This window comes from Bombus huntii, chromosome 1 (assembly GCF_024542735.1).
Source record: "Bombus huntii isolate Logan2020A chromosome 1, iyBomHunt1.1, whole genome shotgun sequence".
In the NCBI taxonomy this organism is placed as follows: domain Eukaryota; kingdom Metazoa; phylum Arthropoda; class Insecta; order Hymenoptera; family Apidae; genus Bombus; species Bombus huntii.
In genome coordinates, this window is record NC_066238.1 from 23,789,787 (window position 1) to 23,812,271 (window position 22,485).

Consider the following 22,485-nt stretch of genomic DNA (forward strand, 5'->3'; position numbering starts at 1 on the left):
ATAACTTATTACGTGGTATAGTATTACGGCATAACGTATAACGCTGTATAGTTGTACGTTATAACTCATGACGATGTATAGCATTACGTTATATCGTATGACGTTCTAAGGTATTACGTTATAACGTATAACGTTATAAATTATTACGTTATAATGTATGACGTTGTATATTATTACGTTGTAACGTATAACGTTACATAGTATTACGTTTTGACGTATAACGTTATATAGTACTACGTTATAACGTATAGCGCTTTATAGTATTACTTTATAACGTATGACGTATAGTATTACGTTATAACGCATTACGATATAAAGTATAACGTTATATAGTACTACGTTATAACGTATAGCGCTTTATAGTATTACTTTATAACGTATGACGTATAGTATTACGTTATAACGCATTACGATATAAAGTATAACGTTATATAGTACTACGTTATAACGTATAACGTTAAATAGTATTACGTTATGACGTATGACGTTATATAGTATTACAGTATAACGTATAATGCTATACAGTATTAGCATATGACATATAACGTTATATAGTATTACGTTTCAACGTATAGCGCTTTATAGTATTACGTTATAACGTATAACGCTATACAGTATTTCGTTATAACGTATAACGCTATATAGTATTACGTTATATCGTATGTCGTTGTATAGTATTGCGTTACAACGTATGACGTTATATAGTTGTCGGAGACGAAAGAACACCGGAGCCTCTGGAATTTTGGATAATCCCGCAACATTGTAATCTAGATTCTACGATAGTTGGAATTAAACAATTGTAGTTATTCAATCCGATTGTAATTGTTCGAGATTAGTGATAGTGAGCTTTGGCTCGAGGCGACAGTCTGTCGCCGAACGTAGCCGCGGTCACGTGATGATCGCTTTGTCTAACAAAGGTAATGGAGTAATTCTATAGCTCTCCTTAAAAGAAATATTTCTGGCTGCACGCGACAGTAAACATTTCAACGGTTTCTGTCCTGTGGCTCGCCACATGCTGACCCTATTCTTCGAGTAAGATGATTGCCAGATGTGGATGCGTCTCCGCAGTACATGTTCAGCTATCCTGAGGGCCCGTTATAAATCTTAAGATTTAGCTAACTAAAGTCCTTCAAACAAACAGTCTTTGTCCCAACTACGAGAAGATAGAGGAGACTTATTTTTCAACGAGCGACGTCTCCCACTAGCAACTTTCCCTCGAGGGCGGCTAGCATCTTTTTCTAACCACCGATATGGAGATTGAGCAATTTGCGGCAACGCCAATTTCCCTTACTTTCTGAACGAAGGCTATCCTCGGCGAATCCTATGATCTCGTATCCTTAGACACACTCCATTATAGTTTTCCTCTGTGGCATCGTCGGGACGGAAATTTATTCCTTCTTGCGATCTCATCAACGGAAAGAGTAACACCTTGCGACCCGTGATTATTACGCGTCCGACTTAGATTTTGTGAGCACGTTCATCTATCATCCCGTCGACCGCGGATTCGTTATTGAGCCTAGGATCATTGTTATTAGTTTCTCGAGTATCTAATTACCACGGTTACTTGCCCAGTTCTATGATAATCGTATTTGCACTAGTCAATGTCTTCTCTATTGCATAACGACCCGTATAATCCAAACGAAGATTCGTTTCACGCACCTAGCCCTAGTTCTAGTGTGGGCCCGACATAGTATTACATCTTGCCCTAAGAATAGGGTCTGTGTGTGGCGAGCCACGAGACAGAAACCGTTGGAATGTTTACTGTCGAATGCCGCTAAAACTATGTCATTTTTTATGGAGAGCTATACAATTGCTGTATACCTTTATTAGGTAAGAACGTTCATCCCGTGACCGCGGCTACGTTTAACGACTAGTTGTCAGTTTGGGCCTAAGCTTATTATCAAAATCTGGGACAATTATAATCGGGTTAAATCAGAAAGACTAAAGTATTGGAGATTTTCTTAAGAATTCCAAAGGGAAGGCTCCGGTGCCCTTTCATCTTCGACATATATACATCTTAAGGGTTTTTTACCACCGTCAGAATTATTCGATCGCGACGACTATTAATATATTTCCTATCATTGACACCTATTTATAGTTATTGTAAAAATGTGCGTATAGATATCGATAATTACATGGACGGTATATTTTGAAATTTTTGTAATTGTTTTTTGTAATGGTTAAATATCCTCATCCGTGTGATCTAGCTCACAAACGTCACGTTTTTCCTGTTCAACCTTCAAATCAAAATTCCTAATTTCTGCTTCTCCTACAGAGTCTAGAATATCATTATCATCGTCGTCATTGAGATCACGATCGATTAACAAGTCACTATCACTATCTAGAGAGCTATCAGTTTCATTTGATTCTTGAATAGTCCCTCTCTGACGTCCAGACATACTTTCGTAAATATGATGTTGTGATATTTGCATTCTTGATGGTCGGCCAGCTATTGTATTACAAACATGTTTTAATAGTTATTAATTTTGTTAAAATAATTATATATTATAACATGCTCTTAAAAATGTTGAGAAAAGAACTGCACTATATTTTTACCTGATTTCAATTGACTACTTATTGTTATTTTCCCGGTATTTTGTTTTTCTGTATTAGCGAGAGGAGACGGAGGCTCTTGAAGATTAATAGGTAATATAGAATCATTTCCTTCCATTATGCTTTCAAACTTAGCATCTTCAGCCTTCATGTTTTCTAATTGGTTTCGTTTTGTTTCTTGCCTATTATGAATTGGAAAACATTATATTATGTTTTCTGCATAGTAAGCATTAATTTTTCTTATTTCTATATGTATCATCTTTCAAATCTTTCTTGCTCTGTCTTAGCTGCATCTTCATACAGATATTCAAGGTATGCAAAGTAACGAAATTTTTTATGTAGTCGTCATATAAAACTTTTAATTCAACTTCAAATTTTTCAAATTCTTCCATAAAGACTGGGTGTACCTCGTACTGGGTGATGTTCGTAATCTCTTTTGGTTGCTGTCAAGCTTTGCACATCATCTTTCGATTCTTGTATCCAAACTTTGCTCTGTGTCCTTTAATCATTAAAGAAATTATAATATTTAGAGATTAGAGAAATTACTAAAGAATATTTTACTGTTCTAAGAATAAAATGAAGAGGTAGTAATACCTTAACATTCTCTTAACATTTGTTTTTTAGTGTCATCAATTTCTTTATGTACATTTTCTATAACACTTTTAAAGGCCATCTCAATTTCTGTGATGTCAAATTGTCTAGCAACTTTTGAGTTATGAATCTCTCTGAGATCAACTTCACAACCTAATAAGTCAAAAAGTGATGTACCAGTAACAGTCAATTGACTGGCTAACTGCCTAGTTGATTTCAATTCATTTACTTTATTGGAAATGTCAAAACTAACTGAACTAAAATTACCATCAGACATTATACTGTTATTAGTACTATTATTTTGTGCATCGTATAGTAATGTGGGTACTTAGTAATTCTTTTACAGCATAGCCATCAGCTTGGTATAATTTTTTTGTATTTAATTTGACATTTGTTTTTAAAGCCTGTATTAAAATCATTTGACAATGATAAATTTCAGTATAAAAATATAAAAACAACATAGTATAAACAGTACAATATTAATTCATTAAAAAATACAAATATTAATTTGCTATTTTTATTTTTTTATAATTTTATTAATGAGAAGTTGATACTTTTAGAGGAACTTAAAATTAAAATTAGAAACTAAATTAATTAGGTACCTTTTCTATGCATGTTTAAAAATTAAATAATAATGAAGAAATAAACATAGAAGGTGAAAATATAAATTGTAAAATTCGATGATGAAACATTTTATATTCATGAAATATAAAACTAAAACAATTAAAAATTACAAACTGTAAGTTTTATTACCATAAATTCAACAACTGCACGTATTAATGAAATATGCTCTTCTTCGGTATTATGCTCATTAGATATATCCGCATCTGGGTCAAATCTTTTGAGCAGCCAAACAAGAATTTCAGCATCCAGTGGAAAATTTGGCAGTCGAAAATTTCCAACAGAAATTAATCTAGGATAACCAAGGACTTGCATCATTTCCATAAAATCTATCAAAAAAATAAATATAATTATCGTATCACGTTATATTTTGATTTACGTTGAGCACATTGTCAAGGAAATATCGAATTTCATATATTGTATATACATATATATAAGACACTATTTTTCTTTGAATCATAGGCTCAAAAGAAGGCCTTCGAAAATATTACTCAAAATTTTGATTCATATATTTTTTCTACTTCTGTTGTAACCATACATACATACCAAATTAAGAAATTTAATTGAAATTATAGTAACTAAATCGTAATATATCAATTTTTGTAAAGAATTTCAAGTTTATATAATGTAATACTCATAATTCGCAAATGAATGATGGTACATAATGGTATTCAATATTTACATCAGAATGACAATTATTAATTAATTGAATTATTTTTTTCTAAAGTGGATTAATAGATTTTAGAAAATTCATAAAAATTAATAAAGGTCAAATTAATAAAAATTAAGAAAATCACCATCTAATATTAAAAATCACTAATATTCGAAATCATTACTGCTATAATAATGCATACATATATTTTCTATGATTATATATTTTGTATTATATTTCGTTTATTGAAAAGTGTATTGTTGTATGTGCAACATATAACATAAAGAAGATTAGAAGTCTATAGTAGGAGTTCCTCTAAATTGTTTGATTTCAGAACGTCTCCATTTTTCAAAAAGTCTTTGTCTTGCTGCTCTAAGATGCTGTTTTCTTTTCATTTCCAAAGTTTCAGGAGGTATTTCTGATGGTGTTTTTTTAAGAGCTTCAGCTAAATTTAATTGTTGAGATCTTGTTACTTCTGACTTGATTATTAAGTAACCCTCTTTAGATAATTTATTTTTGTATTGTAATGATATAATTATTTAAAACTTTTCTTATGTGAAATTAGTACTTATAGTTGTGACATTTGTTTGTAGTTGTGAAAAATTACATACCTGTTCCAATAATTTATTTCTAATATCCTCTGCTAGCCACGTAGCATTTTCTGCATGCAATCTTAAATCTACTTTGCTATTTGTGCGATTTACATGCTGTTCTCCAGCACCGCTGCTACAACTATAGGTGGTATCAAGTTCTTTAATTAGTATACAGCCATCAAATTTAGCATTTGAATCATCATAACCTGTGAATGTTATACAATTATATAATATAAATAATTCTTAATTTCATAACGTATAAGATAATTTTAAAAAATTGTTTAGTTAAAGTTAGTTATGTTAATTTTATTTTATATATAAATATAAAAAATATTCTAAGCAAGATTTTGAATAAATAATTAGGGGATTTCGTACGTGAAATCAACAAAATAAAATGTACGAAATAGTAGATTCTAGTGCATTATTAAATTACAATAAACTTACAAAGGTTGGGTGTGAACCGTATTAAATTGCTTGTGGGATACAATAAGCTATAGCTTATCAAGAAGAAAAGCACTTTTGTAAGCAAAGTCTCTTCTAAGAATACAAAATTGATTATGTATTATATCTGTCTTAAAAATTCAAGTCCACTGTCTGCTGACAGTAATCACTTTGTCGTTTCTTTAAATTTTTAAATCATATCATAACCTATACCGCGGTAATTACAAACGTGTCATCTGAACATTGCTACTAGCTACAAGTTCCAAAATCGATTCTCATAAAAATTCTTTGTAATATTTCGATATTTCGATTTCAATATATGTTAAGCAGTCGGTGAAAGATGCTGTTTTGTGCCTATTTAACGCAATATTGATTTCACTTATTATAAAAAGTGCATGATATATTAGTGGTTAGTGTTCTGTTTATGTCGATTATAGTGAAGCATGTGGTAAGATATTTCAAGTAAGTGTATTTTTTGTTAAATTATAACATTTAATTCATGTAGCAACGCCAGCAAATTTTTCAATGTTTAGTACTTTTTTAAGTTAAAGTTAATTCATTTCAATTCAGTTGTCAGTATCGTGCTTTATATGTTCTCGCATCACTAGGATAATCAGGAATGACTAATTTAATATGATTTAGTAATATCTAAAAACTTATTACAATTTACAATGTTACACACCTTACTACAATTTCTTGTATATATGTATATATGTATCGTAAGTGTATATGCATACGTATTAATATAGAAGGCAAAATTATAAAATTTTACATAAAATAGAAATCAATTGAGAGAAATAGAAACCAATAGAAACTAACAAATAATAGTGAGTAAATCGACGAATTTCGAAATTTGAAAAACTCATTCAATACTATACTAATTAATAAATACAAATTAGCATCAATTTTTAAAACGAGTACAAAATCGCATCAATATTTTTATAATGCATTTTTGTCTCGCGTGTTTGGAGAGCTTCAGAATCCTCTAATCATTATATTGTAATTTTCAACGTTATCGATTCATCGTAGAATATAATTACAGCATGTGCAATGGTTCAGAATTCAAACTATAAATTTTGATTCGAAATTACAAATAAAGTATAGAACAGGATATCGTGTAATCGTAAATGAAATACGTATAGAATTCTATATATAATTTTACAATACTTGTTTATCTCTATTATAAAACAATTTAACGTAATTCATGCAGAACAAATTTATAAGAAAAGGTTATTGGGTATAGAAATTATCATGAGGGCTAGATTCATTTAGTTAAGAAGAAGTACACAAGAAATTGTCACATACTACCAAAAAATCAAAAAATTGTACATGACATTTGATATTTTACAATTCCAGGAAATAATACGAATCTTGTTAATAGTCCAAATTTAATTTCACACGATTAAATAATATTGATTTCGATGTACACAAGTAAGTACAACATACATACAATTATTTTATACACAACTATAACACACAATACATAGAATTTTTCTTTGATGGAATGTTGGTCGCGGGTAACACCTAATGATTACTAGGTATTAAATTTCACAGTGAGTGTGAATGACTATCTCGTAAAACAATGAAAGCACCAGTATACATTTGTTTGCGGTTAGGTTTTATTACCAAAATTACAAACCGGAGAATAATGAACTGGTCAAGGTTGCTGACGTATTAACGCATTTCAAAAGAAGGAATATTCATAAATATTGTGACCAAACAATTTATATAATAATTTAAGAATTTTCTAATATTTTTAATGCCTTATGGGAATGTTACCAAAGTGTTAAAGATTATTTTTCCTATTGTTCAGGCAAATGTTTTTTTCAGGTATAAATATAAAGGGAATAGACAATTTGAAATTATTAATGAATTAAAAGAATATCATAGTAAGGAATAGGTTAACCCATCGCAAAACTATATTCGCAAGCTGTATCATTCTTTTTCAAAATGTATAGTTAACAACACTAACGCCTTGTTAGAAAAGAAACGTCTTAATTTTGAGAATGTGTTGCCATTTTACTCGATCTTCCTCTTTTGCTAATATAAGAATAAGTAATGAAATTCCACTGTACAATTAAGTGTTGTATTACTCGGGAAAGTATTTGAACAGTTATCATAGAAATTACAGAACTTACTGTACAGAAGTTACGAGACATTTACCACGAAAAAATGTTTAAGAAAAATTAGTATACTGTATGAATAGCAGTCTTACACCTATAATTAGTATTTAATATTATAGTATTATAATATATAATATTAATATATTTGACTGAATATTGAAACTTATTAACAGAGTGAATAATTGACTGTTTAAATATTTCTGAGATCTCTGGGAAATATGTACTTGCACTAAATATTTTGTAGCTTTCATCTACAGTTTCAATAGTACTAGATAATTCTAATCTTTATAGTCGTAATCTTATCGTAATCTTACAGTTGTAATTCCATTACAGTATTAGTGAAATTTTAAATTGTTTCTATACGTGAACGCGTATAAACATAAATTTCTACAGTTGGTTTCTCTAACATAAGTGTTCGAATACCGTTGTAAGATAGGTTCCTAAGTATTTGAATATCTATCTAAAAATCCAATAATAGTTCTGATGTGCTATTTTTCTGTCTGGAAGTATTATTCTTAGTCAAAAAACTGGTAAGTCGGATATTTAATATTTTTAACGATATTCGGTAAAACTACGTATTGTTGTAAAGTACACAAAACTATTGGCGTAATCGTTGTTTTGCAATGGTCTGAAGGATTGCATAAACGCATTCTGGAAAAGACGGTAATAACTGACAAGCGATCTGCCGCAAGGACGCCGAACTTCTTAACTCGACTGTGCGTTTTTCCCGGCTAAATACTGTGACAAGGCCGCTGCTTTACGGTGTCGCGGGTTATTGCACCGGCGAAAATTTATTTGTCATAAGTCGTAAAATCGATCGGACTGATCGATGATCCAAAACGGCTATCGTCAGCCCTCTATTTCGAATTACGTGTGTAACTAATTTACGAAACAGATTCAATAATAGGATGTACCTTGTTTCGTCAAGTACACGTGATTCTAATTCAATAATATACAGTTAAATTCATGTAGAATTGGATATAGAAAGTATTCGTACACTCTTTAAAACAGAATAACTTTTTTAAAATTGAATCAAACAACTTGAGTCTTTTTGATAAGATAGAAGGGTCAGTTTACTAGATGACATGTACAAAATTTTGGGAAAAATTGTCGTTGGTCCTGAAGAATATAGTAAAGGTCACTTCTTACAACTTTTTTGTCTAAGGCTGTAATAAAAATTTTGAAACGCACATTTTGTAGATGTATGGTCAGCTATATACAATGCTACAGTGAACATTTCATCGAAATCGAATGACGTCACTATTTGCTACAAACAGTTAAAAATGATGAAAATTGCAATTGTTCAGTGAATTTCAAATCTTATGAAACATTTTGTATATAACTGGCATAAATCTTCAAAATGTGTCATTTACATTATCATTACAGACTTAAATAGAAAAGTTGTAGAAAGCGACCTTTACTATTTTCCTCAAGACCAATCACAATTTTTTCAAAATTTTTTGTACATCATCTGTATGTAGTATATAGTAAGTATCTTCTCAATAGAATTCAAGTCGTTTAGTCTAATTTTAAAAAAGTTATTCCATCTCAAAGAATATACGAATTTACTATCGCCCTATGGAGTCATTGTTTTCAATTATTTGTTAAAATAATAATAATATATTTTATTATGTACTACAGATAGTATTATATATACATTTGCTATTTAAATATCATTGCTTGTATTACGTCATCAGAGACCTTTTATCAGTTAAAAAGAATCTTGTTTAAAGGAATTTGACTTATAATTCAGAAATTAAAAGATCTGAAGAACTTACCAAGTAACAAAATTGTTCTGCAAGTTTTAACAATTATGAACACTAGCTGTAATACTGCATATTAGTTTTTAAAAGTTTATTTAATCATATCATAATATTCATAGTATGTTATACGCAGCTATAACTACAAGAAATAAACTCATTGAAATTAGATTTATCTGTAATTGTACAATTAAGATATATGTTAACAAAAATAGGTATATGTTCGGTATTTTTAAGCGGTGATGTAATTGAATATAGTATATACATATATATTACAGAGGTTAACAAGCCTTGCTATGATAGAAGTGTTGTGCGTTTTATTGGAAAGATATTTTTATGTGTATATATGTACATGTATATACAGGTAGAGAAAATACTACATTATGTATTATATTAGGTTAAGAATCTATACGTTAGGTCAGATACGTAAAGAAGACTGTCTAAAATATTTTTTGAGAAATTAGATTTATTAGAAATTAAATTCTATTCGTTTTGTATAAATACATATAAATATCTTTCTCATTCTATTAATAATATTCATTATAAAAATATTCAATCAAGATGGGACAGTGTTTCCCAAGAAATATAAAGATGAGGAATGAGATTCCAATAGCGACACGTATAAGTAAAAACGAGTGACTTTATACGAAGAAATCGTAAAAGTGTAAGAATTGAAAAGGTTTCAGTAAAGATTATTCATTTAATGCTGTTTCGTTCGAAGCTTCATTTTTGAAATAATGAAACAATAAATAGTAACAAATGAGGGTCTGGATGCTTTTACGGTCTATATTATCACTTGGTACTGTTATATTTAATCTTCATCTAAGAAAGTTTGAAGCTTCCTGGGAAGAGCCGTGTCCAGAGGAAGAAGGCTTCCGACGTTTCGCCAGTATTGCAGCTGGCTTCAGAATGTCGCGCTAATACTCGGAAGATGAAGTAATATTAAATGTAACAGTACCAAACGTAATGTGAATTGTGATAACAAAGGTAGTACAATTAATATATGAATTAAGACCTCTGTGATTTTGTTAAGAAACACTTTTGCTTCTGGAAAATGAAAGTAATTTCAATTATTAAGTGTTCACCATTATTCATTTTTTTTAAACATCCTAATTAGGCATTATTCTTTTCCTAGGTTCTGAAATAGTTATAATAACAAACTTCTTTTTTAAGGTAAAATCTTTCTTGCAATTTTTATTCATAAGATTATAGTTTTAAGACTAGTTAGTAATCTTAAAAAAAAACCTCGAAAGTAATGTTTCCAAAACTACAATTCCTGCAACGTATTAAATATTAAATATGTATATTCCAAGGAAATTCCTATAAAAACCACTTTACTCATTCAACGCGTATAAAATTCAACAAGCACTTATAAGCTCACAATACTATCAGATAACGATACCAGTAGCTGCTGTCGCACAACATTCTCAATAATATTCAAATTTTGTAGCAGTCGTTTAAATCTTTAAGTTGTTCGCCTTCCGAATCACGAGTCCATTTATACGCACAGTCGGAACGTGGCAAAATTTCACAGGTTAGCAGTGGTCATGATGATTCAATCGAACTAACTCTTGAAACAATGTATGATGAAAGTTTACTCGTGACTATGAGTCGATACTGTTGATAGCATTGACACAAAATTGCAATTATCGTAACATTACGCGGACGACGTGCGTTTATATATTTATGATGCGATTTTTCGTGTAAGTGTTATTAGATACTATTTGATTACACGTATGTACATTAGCGTCCATAAGTTTAGTCAGCGTAGGAGTAACAGTAGATATTTAAATTTGATCAAAGCGTACAGATGAATGATGAATTAACTAAAAGCAGTATTTACTATCTTTTTATGGAATTGGTAAAATATGAATTTAGGTTGGTTATTAAAGGGCATATAGCAATAATATATGTTACTATTTAATATATATTCTACTACACATATTTGTTATTTAAATGGTACTAATTGCATCAACATTAGAAGTCTTTCTATCAGTCTAGGAGGCTCTTCTTTATCTGACTTATGAATCAAAAATCCAGAAATCTAAAGATAAAGAGTTCACTAAGTAACAAGATGATTCTACGAGGTTTGACAATTTACAAACACCGGCTTTACTACGATACTACATATCGCATTTTAAAGATTAATATCATCGAGCTATAATGTTCTTGTATATTCTATTGTATAATCTTGTATTGTATAATCTTATAAATCTATTATTACATACGTAATTAAGGTGATTATAAAGATTAACGATCATAATTTAATTTATCTGCAATTTTAGAATCTTAAATATATCTTAAATATATCTTGAATTAAAGAATAAGCAAGTTTCTGGATATTTTTGTCTAGTAGTGTATATGTATCATATGTATTACCACGTATGGGATTTAATGTTTTCCACTTGTCGTCATTTCGTCTAACAAGGAGCATCCAATAGAACGAACAAATAGAGAAGGAGCGGACGAGAAGGAGAAAAAATGGAAAGAAGGATTGCACAATTTGGCGCGTGACCGCAGCCTGGTGGAACGCGTATTCACGTACAAGCGCACGAATACGCGATTTATCTCGTATAAGTCGCGTGGCGGTTAGATTCTATCTTATAGGTGACTGTGTAATTCACGATATGGTTGTCAAGTAAAATATCTTCGTGCCACGCGAACCTATATGGCTTGCGAGCTTGCTTTCGCGTATTTGATACATTTTGGAGTTGATTGTTTCAGATTTGATGAGGAATTTTTGTAAATATTTTATCTTTTAGGTTCTTTCTTCTTCAAATGTTGACTATTTAGATAATTAGTCGATTATTCATATATGGTTTATTCTGTATTGTTCATTCATATTTTGAGTATTAGGTATCTTTGCAGTTGTGCAGAAATTCACAACTTTTTCTATTTGCATTATTTTATAATTGAGTTCGTTCGATTAATTCCTTACGTTACAATTACTCTGATGGTAAATGCTTTACAGTAAATCAACAGTTCCTTTCCTTTCATTGTTTGAAACCCTATAGTCGGAAGCCGCATACGGTCCCATACATATGTATATGCTCTAATTCTTCTTTCACCACATACACGACATTCAGTCAATGGTCAAAGACAGCTTTTCCTACGTTTATTCATCTATGGTCTGTAAAGTGAAAAATGCCTTTAGAAACTCTTATAAATTTTGCAACTATGCGTGAAATTTTCGATAAAAACCACAGCTTAAAGTGTCGTTTTAACAAAACGCGGAAAGAAGTATCTATATACATTTTTTGTAACATATCGTCAAATACGTTACATTTTTATGTTAGGAATAATCGATGGAATTTGTAAACAAATTTGAGAAAGCATTTCAATATCGTAGTACAAAAAGAAGAAAAAGAAACAATGGCCATTATTAATATTCCTAGTCAAAGTAATAATATTCAAGAATACCAACCATACAGTTTTCCAAGTAATATCAACAATAGACTGTCGAAATTATATTTTGACTTGACATTATCCGAGGACCAATGGAAGAACAGCACGTTTCATAGCTTCGTTCATCAAATATTTCTTTCAACTTCTCAAATTTTACAATGTAGTCACTTTAAAGAATTTTTTAACCTAATGCAATACCACTGTAATGATTATACAGATAAAATCATAATATATAACACAATTAAAACGTATGTAACGCGATTTTTATGCCCGTTGGACGTAACCGCATTTATGGTGTAAGCATACCTTCCTTACGATATAAACGATGAGCGCGATAAAACATGATCTTTGGTCTTTCTAGAGGCATTAAGATAACCGACAAAATTATTTTAATGAAAGAGTACTGTCGCTACGTGCAACTTACCGAGAAAGTTAGGAGAGAGTCGAATTTGAGTTAACTTTCATGCGCTTCGAGAGAATTTTTATCCGATATGTAAGTTAAGAATTCGTACATTGGTATTAATATCATGTAGTTTTGTAACGTAATTGCCGTAGACAATTAATTAAAGTCGTTGTAGTTAATCGCATCTGGGTTCTTGTCTCTCAGCGTTGATTTAGCTTGGATAAAGTTGTATTCAAATAATATAGAATCATTATCAGAATTACTACAAATTAGGATTTCCAGTAATTTCTATCTTATATGATAAATTTATTGATAGATGGATTTATTTAAAGTGGGTTAAATAGGAAACGATAGTTATTTAATACGAATTTAATGTAGTAATGTGATATAACTAAGATAACTAGATTGATAATTCGCAATTCACAATTAATAATTAACGATTCGTAACAACTCGGCAACTAATAATTAACCAACTCGCAATTCGCTCGCAACTCTCTCTCGACTCAACTCTCGACTCGCAACGAACTAACTCCTCGCAACTAGATTCTCAATTAACAACTGACGATTAATCGTCCTTCTCTCTCAAGCATCCCTTTGTCGTCTTTACATACCTCCGTTTAGCTGTCACTAATTTAGTGAGTTGTGAAAAAAGTTGTTTAGAGTATTTTGAACTATTATAAGAACATTTAATAATATATACATCAGTAGCGACAGATAAGCAATTATACGACATGTTCGTTGCATTATCGACGTCTATTATGTCTTGTAATAAAATTATGATATTACTATAATACGATATAAAAGCATTATCCTAGAACACGTCTTACAATATAGATGCTCAGTCTCTTGGTCAGCGCCATGCAGGCTCTATCACGTACATATACTCATATACTTTTTGAACAAAATAAGGAATCTTAATCTTAGCATCTTAAAATAACATAACATAAAATTTATATTTTGAAACGTAACTTTTTAAATAACTAAGTGTATTGCTTTTTTTGAGCTTTCATCATTTATTTTTACATCTGTTTGATTAGTCTTAAGGTCTATCGCATTTTCTTCTCGCTGCCTATTCTCTGTTTAATACTGTATTTAGTTTGCTTCTTACACTATCATTACTAATAGATAATGCGTTTTCATTTATTTCCTGTTTAACAATCTTGAATTTACTATTATTCGAATCGCGTATGATATGTTTCTTGTGTCGATTAACAAACCTTTCCGATTTTGTTAAAATGTTACAGGATATTCCCGATTTATCAAACACTTTATTTTTATCATTTTGTATTTTAACCTTATCATCAACTGAGAAATCCGAAAGAATCTTTGTTTTCCTGCCAAAATGCTTTTTTTGTGTGATTTGTCTGCCCCACAATTTGTCTCTGTTTCATAGTCATTGTCTTTCGTATTTTCATAATTCATATTGAACGTTAATAAATATCTATATTCTAATAAATAGGACTAAAATATGGATCTTTATTATCAAATTTCGCTTTCTTCAATATGCGTTTAACAGTCTGAATACGTCCTTCGACTATTCCGTTACTTTGTAGATATGTTGCAGGTAATATTCTTAAAATCCCAGTTTTTTTTCCAAAATGTTCTACTTGTATATCGCGTTCCTCCATCGGGCTATACAATCTTTCATATATCGCATCTTGCAAAACTAGACTTTAATACATTTATTGTATCTTCACTAACGTTTGGTAGAAGACATATTTCTACATATTTCGAATAATAATCTATAATCAGGAGATAGTACTTGTTCTTAAGTTCTAATAAATCTGTACCTATTTTGATGGTGTTTCTGATACCTCACGAGATATTAATGGGTCTTGTATGTTACTTTTTTGAAAACGTAAGCAAGTTTCGCAATTTTAAATCATTTGTTCTGCTTATTTGCACCTAGTCAAAAAAGTATTTCTCGCTCTTTATTTTAACTTTTTTCTATGCCTAAGTGACTATAGTATAACCTATTTAACATTTCTTTCCTATCATTCAATGATACAACCCTATCATTCTTAACTTCTTAGGTACGGTTGAATTTGTTGCGGGGCTGTTTCTTTGTACGGCTGAGTTTGACGCTGCGTGAACGATATAGCACTGCAATGTTTGACGGATAATGCTGCTCTCTACGCAAGCATAAAAGAAGTCGGAATAGATATTTCAATTTTTATAGAAACGAAACAATGGGTACTTGAATTAATTCTTGAACAGCTGACCGTCTAACAGAATTTTCATATTCCAAAATTAATAAATTTTTTATTTTCCTTTTAATTTTTCTTTATTCACTAGTTATATAATTTATGTATAAAATATTGCTTTTTTTTGGTTGAGTAAGTTTTAGAAATGTGTCTTTCTGACATTCTACATTTCTACGTTTCATTGTGATGTTGTTACTGCCAACACTATTTTAAACATTTTCGCAATATATCTCGGTGTTTCTATTTTCGAAGTTTTCCTTTGGTATTTCCAATGATGCTTATCACATATTCCTAAAGAATAGCTGTTCTATTTTCAAATCTACTAAAGCGTCTCTCAATATTTTTAGTTCATTCATTGCCTAAGGTTTCAACAAATATTTTTCATCTCAAGATACATCATTAGTGTACGTATCTATATTTTCTATTAAACTGTCAGAGGCAAAACTTTCGTTTATTCATTCGTTTCTTTATTCAGACATTGTAATATTTATGAAAATGACGTTTCGCATAAATTTTTACTTGGCAATTTTTGAGTGAAACTTCGAGTAACCCAGTTAATGACACACAATCAATTTACTTTTATACATTACTAGAACAGTTGGGTTTGTTGGGTTAAACAGATACTATATAATTTATGTAAAACTGTGCATTTTGTTCAGTAATCATTTATTAATTGAATTTTATAATATACTTCATCCTTAAATAGAAATAGAAGCTGCAAATCTGCTTCGCTCTACAAACTTAAAGGGAAATTGAAGATATACACGGCATTATACGGAATGTGTGAATGATATGTGATATTTTTATTTCACGAATACCTCTTTTCACTCACGTATTTCTAAATTTACATTGAAAATATTCAAGAATGTTACATACATACAGAATGAAATTACTTGAGTGATTATTAATATGCAGCAAGTCATATATTTTCCTACGAAGAATTATTATTTCGAGCATTAATCATGTCGTAAATTCCCGTTACGATTTGACTAATCGACGCCACGAATCGTTCGATCCCTTATTTCTTGTGGGATAACAAGGGTGGTTGAATGAATATAACGCTGCTATTAACAGGTTAATATATATTTTGAATGATCCAACAACTTCAATGTAATACAAGATTGTATATGTGAAATGACAACTACGAATGAGTACGACCTGAGGCTCCTTTCGTGTCGGCTACTGTGATGACATATCTTTTGTCGATCGACTGTCTTCGACTTGTTGACTTCTGACTCTTGAGGTTCCTTGAAATGTGTTTTGACTCGAGTTGATGTGGACTAACTGATGAACCTTGACTGTTACTCGAATGTTACTGTGGAATAAGTCTACAGATCAAGTATAGAGATGAAGTGACTGCTCTGTAGGTATGAGAACAAGTCTGGAGATGAAATGACTGCTCTGTCGTCCAGAAAACAAGTTGACTTTCTTAGTGTGGTAGAAGAAGTTGAGTTGACCCTCCTGATGTCGTAGAAGAAGTGAAGTTCGTTCTTATGTGATTACGGAGGAAAGCTCGGTATGAGTGTGCCCTTTGAACGAAGAACGCGGATTCGTTGCTCACACTTTTCGTCAAGGAAGTGAGGGTAATGATCCGCGATGCCGATTGGTTATGACCAACGTTAGGAACGAAGATAGGAGGAAGTAGCCTCCTACCAACGTGGCTCATGGGCGACATTGTTTATGAGAAAAACCAACTTTTCCGTTAGACAAATATTCGTTTTTCCTATTAGGTAACTACCCACTTTCTCCGTAATTTGTAAGAAGTGCAATGAAGTGTTTTAAGTACCAGTTATAAACTGAAAGTACTTGCAGGATTAAAGGATTAAAACTAAAATGTAAGAATAATTGAGTCGTTCATAGAAAAAATGTTAGAAGACGAAACTTTTAGTTTCTGAATAACTTTACCAGTTAAATATATGTGCTGTCAACTGTTCAGACACATTTCTATCCATATTTACAAAAAGTCGAAAGTTCGTAACACAATCCTGCAAATAAATACGTATCGTATGTATGTATTTATCATTTTTCAAACAAGTGCCTCAATTATTCTAAAGAAATCGCTTGATTTCAGTATAATTCTATACTAGTAAAAAGTGATAGCACGATAATAATAAAATAAAATAAAATTTGAAAAACATAAATACCACTATGTAATTTCCAAATTACGTAGAGTCATAAAAGATTAGTATTTACACTTGCTGTATTTCTTTAATATTCATTTACATCGCATCAACTGCACTTACGTGTTTGTTAACAATAGCTACTGTAAGGGATGAATGATTTATGAAGTCTCGACAGCTACTGAATCGTATGTAATTCTTTAAAAAATTATCTTTCTGCTTTTTTTTATTTTACTCCTTACGTTGCATCAACCACAATTATGTGGTCATTGACGAGTAGCTGCTGATAATTAATTATTTTAGAAATAAATGATTCATGAATCGCTTAGATACAAGTTAACGAATTGCGTCGAGTTCTGTAAAAAGTTTACTATCCGTAAGAGTTTATATACTTCGAATCCTTTATAAACATTTTATCAACAATTCATATTTACGACGACATTTAGAATAACTGAAACACTCGAGAACCACTTCAAAACCTTTCTCCGGGAAGATTCATCAATCGTAATCGTTGCTAGGCATGCTGTTCAGTAATACAGGCGGCAACGCGTATGATTTGTCGTTTTCAAGGGAGAATCAGAAAACGATCGCTAATGATCTTCTGTACATCGTTCTTCTTCATTATCTGTACAGTCGACCAAGACATATTTCGCTCGGACGCATCGGCATTTTACCGTTTTCGTAATAAATTATGCAGACAAAGATGCAACGACTCACGTGTTCCGCATACGGAACAGGATCTTAATTATTCTCCTCGCCTGATGGAAATGCGATAGCAGCATGGAAAACTTAATCGTTCTCTTTGAAAAAATGGAAATAAGGATCATTAAAAGAAAGGGAAATCCCGTTGGCGTTACTTGTGTCACGGTTACTTGTGTATGATTATTCTGTTTGTTTGCGAGGAGTTCTGTGTATGATGCGATATTTGATAATATTTAAAAATAGCTTTGACGACGGGTTTGAAAGTTAGAAATAATCAGTTACTTAGCAGCTTGGACTGGGGAATGACGGCTGCTACATTTTATGAAATTGAAAAAGTGTTCAATTGAGAAATTCTATAGAAGAAATCAGGTTTATGAAGGGAAAACTCGATCAAGGCAAGTACGTTTCCAAAGTATGCAAAGATTCGAAGAGTAACGGAATATTGGTCGATTCAATCAATCAAACCAAATTTTAATTATTTTATCTACAATGCGCTGCTATCTGCAAGGGAATATAAGTATGTCAAGTAGCATTTTTTCTGAAACAAAATTGTGCAACAATTTCTTTAGGTAATATATAAAATAGAAGTCATTTAGCATTTGCTATGTAATTCGGCTACCTTATATATTAATGAATGCATTAGAAAGTGTCATACAATAGAAACATAATTCATTTCGGTTAAAATATTTTAAATAAATTATTATAGTAAATAATATATAGTAAGTAATTCATTTTAGTAATACTGTGTACAATAAAACTAATATAAAATTCTCAATTCTCTCATTATAATTTTTATGCTGTCCTATAGGATCACTAATATTATAGTTCATCTCATACGCTGCACTGATATATCTTGTATTTATTAAATGACATGAAAAAAAAAAATTCTTACCTACAATTTAAAAAAGTTTACTATGGGCACGTTATTTCAGTTTCAAAGTTTGTCGGCTGTTTAACGAAGTTACTTTAGACGCATGACCAATATTGTTATTTATGTATTGTCACAATTCAGATGGAATAATTAAGAGTCTGAAATAGTAAACGATGCATGTGTCGAAAAAGAAAGTTTATTTACTAGAAAATTTTCATACGGAATACAGTAAAAAATTATAGGCACTATATAATATTTTATAGTTACTACTCACAGTAGAATACTTTATTTTACCTTCTCACTAACATAGCTTAGGGCTATAGCAATACATAGTAATACATAGACATGAATCGTAGGTATCAATTAAGATATGATCGGAGGAAATGAAAGTATACAAGTGTACAAATAAATAGATTTGACTAGTTCGACATCATTTATTCCCCTTCTAAATCTATAGAGGTAATAAATGCAGAAAGTTCATACATGTAACTTTCAAATGACACATAAATTAAGTATTAAAATTAACAGAAATGCACTTGTTGTTTCCATTAGAAATCTTTTTTTCTGTCATTTAATTTTTACCATTATGAAACACCATTTTGGAAGTGAAGCCCTCGATTAACAAAATATTTGCTTCTTTATAATTCTAAAATATTCCATTATGTGTGCATTGTGTGGTTGCATTTGAATATAATGTTTCTATATCAGAAAACGAATTTTCTAAATGTCTTGATACCTGTTGATGAAACAAAATCAAGTGCGTTTACACATCTGCAATCTGTTTTACGTGCATACCGTGTTTACACGGTTTACGGCAGGTTTATCGAATGTAGACCTTATCTAGGAAATTTGCATTGGCTTTAGATCCTGGAAGGAGTATTTCTATCGACCGTACGGTTTACGTAATTGCCTTTTATCTAATTCGCGCATGATTGATGTTCCGCGATTACGTCTTCATGAAGGAACTCTATTTGTCCATGAACTTCAACAGGCGTTCACGCGAATCACCGTAAGATACAGTTGAAGATTTGTTTTAACCTTGAGAGAAGCTCCGCAACACCTGCAGCAAAATTTCGTTTTTAAATTCATCCTCCTTTATTCACCTTCGAATTTTCCACTGGTTCATACTTTTACATTTTATTCTTACAATAGATATACTTTTTAAATGTCTCATCTTTCATTTTCAATCTTCTTAACTTCTTCTTAACTCCTCTTTTTAATCTTATTATAATTTCTCATTGTTCCTTACTTTATGCAATAAAGAAACGTTGTGTTCATTTTTCGCAAAAATGTTCTCAAATTTTGTGAGATATACAGGATTTAAATGTAAGTTAAAATGTTTGTTTTAAATATAAATTAAGATATTATAAAAATCAAGAAACTTTTTAAAGAAACGAAAACGTTATTGGATAGAAGAATTTCGAAGATAATAATTAACATCTTTTATAGCGTTTTTTAAATTTTAATTGTATGTTGAAGTTTCAATTTTTATCAAAATTAAGCAAACATTTTTTAATGAGACGAGAGCGGGATTAAATATGAAGAATTTCGATCTGAAGATTTCTTATCTTTGAATCACTTTCATGGTAATTTTTTATTTTAATTGTATGATAAGATATTATGTTTCTCAAAATCATGACATCTTTTTGAAGGAAACAAAACCACGATTAGATTAGAAGGATTTAATTTTTAATTTGAATTATTTATTGAAGTTCTAAAATATCTTGGTTTTCTTGCTCCATTTTATATTCGTCCAGGATTTCTTTTCTCGATATTTCGTCTCCGAATTCATCATTTCTGGTTTCATTCTTTGATTTATTCTTGTTGATTTGTCTTTGAGGTTTATGGGTTTATACATTCCTTTCTGTTGTTGGCTGTTCTTGTATTCCATTTACGCTTTAGATTCTATTTCATATTCGCATTAATGTATTTCTCACCCATATCTTTAATCTTTTTCCTGAAATTATTCTGTTTAATTTTTTCCTCTTATTTATCGTGCAAAATCTTATATAATTGTCTCCCTAATTTACTCAAAATTTTTCTATGATACGTAGTATCAATTTCCTGTAAATTCCTGTAAATTTTAAATTACGTACATATTTATGTACACACATACATACTTACATACATACGTACATTATTATGGATATTTCTAGATTCTTTTAAGTTTTCCCCTTTTTAAATTTTGTCTGTCTTTTCACCTTAAATTAATCTCTTTAAATCTCCTTCCTAAATTTTCCTTGGATCAGTGCTTTTAGATCTTCTTTCTAACCTGTCGCCTGACCAACAAATTTCTTTGAAATTAGAACAAAATCCAAGGCAAAAATTTGGAAAAAATTTATAATTCAAACCAATGGCCTTTTCATAACATTATATCGAAGTTGTAATAATGGATATAAATAAATGGTGAAATATTAGCTTTGAAATAGACCAGCACATTCGTTCAACGTGACTCATTCTATCCTTTGAAAGTCTTTGTTTGATTGGTTCATTTATCATTCTAACACTACTGTGTTCGAAGCTTCACGTGTCATATTTTCAGTCAGTTATCCAACTTCTTTCAATGTGCGCGGAAGTGAAATTTCCAACAAATTGGGTTTATTACGTGATTCGAGATTCGACATTTGGACACACAGATTCAACTTTACACAATGAAATAATCGAAAACAATATTCAAAGAGCAACTTCAATATTTGGAAACGTATTCCATTTCAAAAGTGAAATATTGTCTTCCACTGTTTGGTAGAAAATGGATCGTGAAATCCTTGTGGAGTTAAAATTTTAATTAAAGTTTATTAACAATTAGACGTGAGTACGACTTTATACCTATTAATTACCCTGTCAGCATGTAAGAGATTATTTTATTTATTACGCAATAGATAGACTACAGATTTTTATTCGTTTATGATGAATTGAAACGTTCAAAAAATGCACATAATACGCAAAAATATATAAAATTCAAAAATTAGAACATTAAATATAATTAAACAGCAGATTTTTTAATAAACTTATAGGAAATTTGCAAATTCATTTCATGCACAGAATGCACATAAGGTATAAAAATATATAAAATATTCAACGCAGAGTATTCGTTACAATATTCAATATGTAAAACATATTTTTTCTTAAGTTTTATTTTGTTATTCTTTGTTTTATTATTTTATTTATCTATTTATTTATTTTGTTATTTGTTATTATATATTTTGCTATATGTTCTATTTATAAAAATATGAATTTCCATAAACATCTGCAGTCTAATATCAGTATTTAATAGATAAAATAATCTCTGCTTAGATTTCAGTTCTTTAATTATATTCATAGGAATATGAAGTTCCATGAATATGCGCTGTTTAGTATTAAGTTATTATCTTCGTTCGTTTTTCATTTAAAGGCGATTTATTTTTAAAACACGTAGAAGTTGTTAATTAAATATGCTACTTTCACGT

General features: G+C 30.4%; 1 protein-coding gene and 1 pseudogene across 1 annotated transcript; both read right to left on the minus strand.

Annotated features, from left to right (window-relative positions):
- Nucleotides 1-402: 402 nt before the first annotated feature.
- On the minus strand, nucleotides 403-5,907 carry LOC126866860 (clusterin-associated protein 1-like; annotated as a pseudogene).
- LOC126868807 (peptidyl-tRNA hydrolase ICT1, mitochondrial-like) lies at nucleotides 4,708-5,687 on the minus strand. Its single transcript, XM_050624714.1, has 3 exons — nucleotides 5,681-5,687; nucleotides 5,029-5,216; nucleotides 4,708-4,914 (listed from the first exon to the last, which is right to left on the minus strand). The coding sequence occupies exons 1-3, from the start codon at nucleotides 5,685-5,687 to the stop codon at nucleotides 4,708-4,710; spliced, it is 402 nt and encodes a 133-aa protein (XP_050480671.1).
- Nucleotides 5,908-22,485: the final 16,578 nt, after the last annotated feature.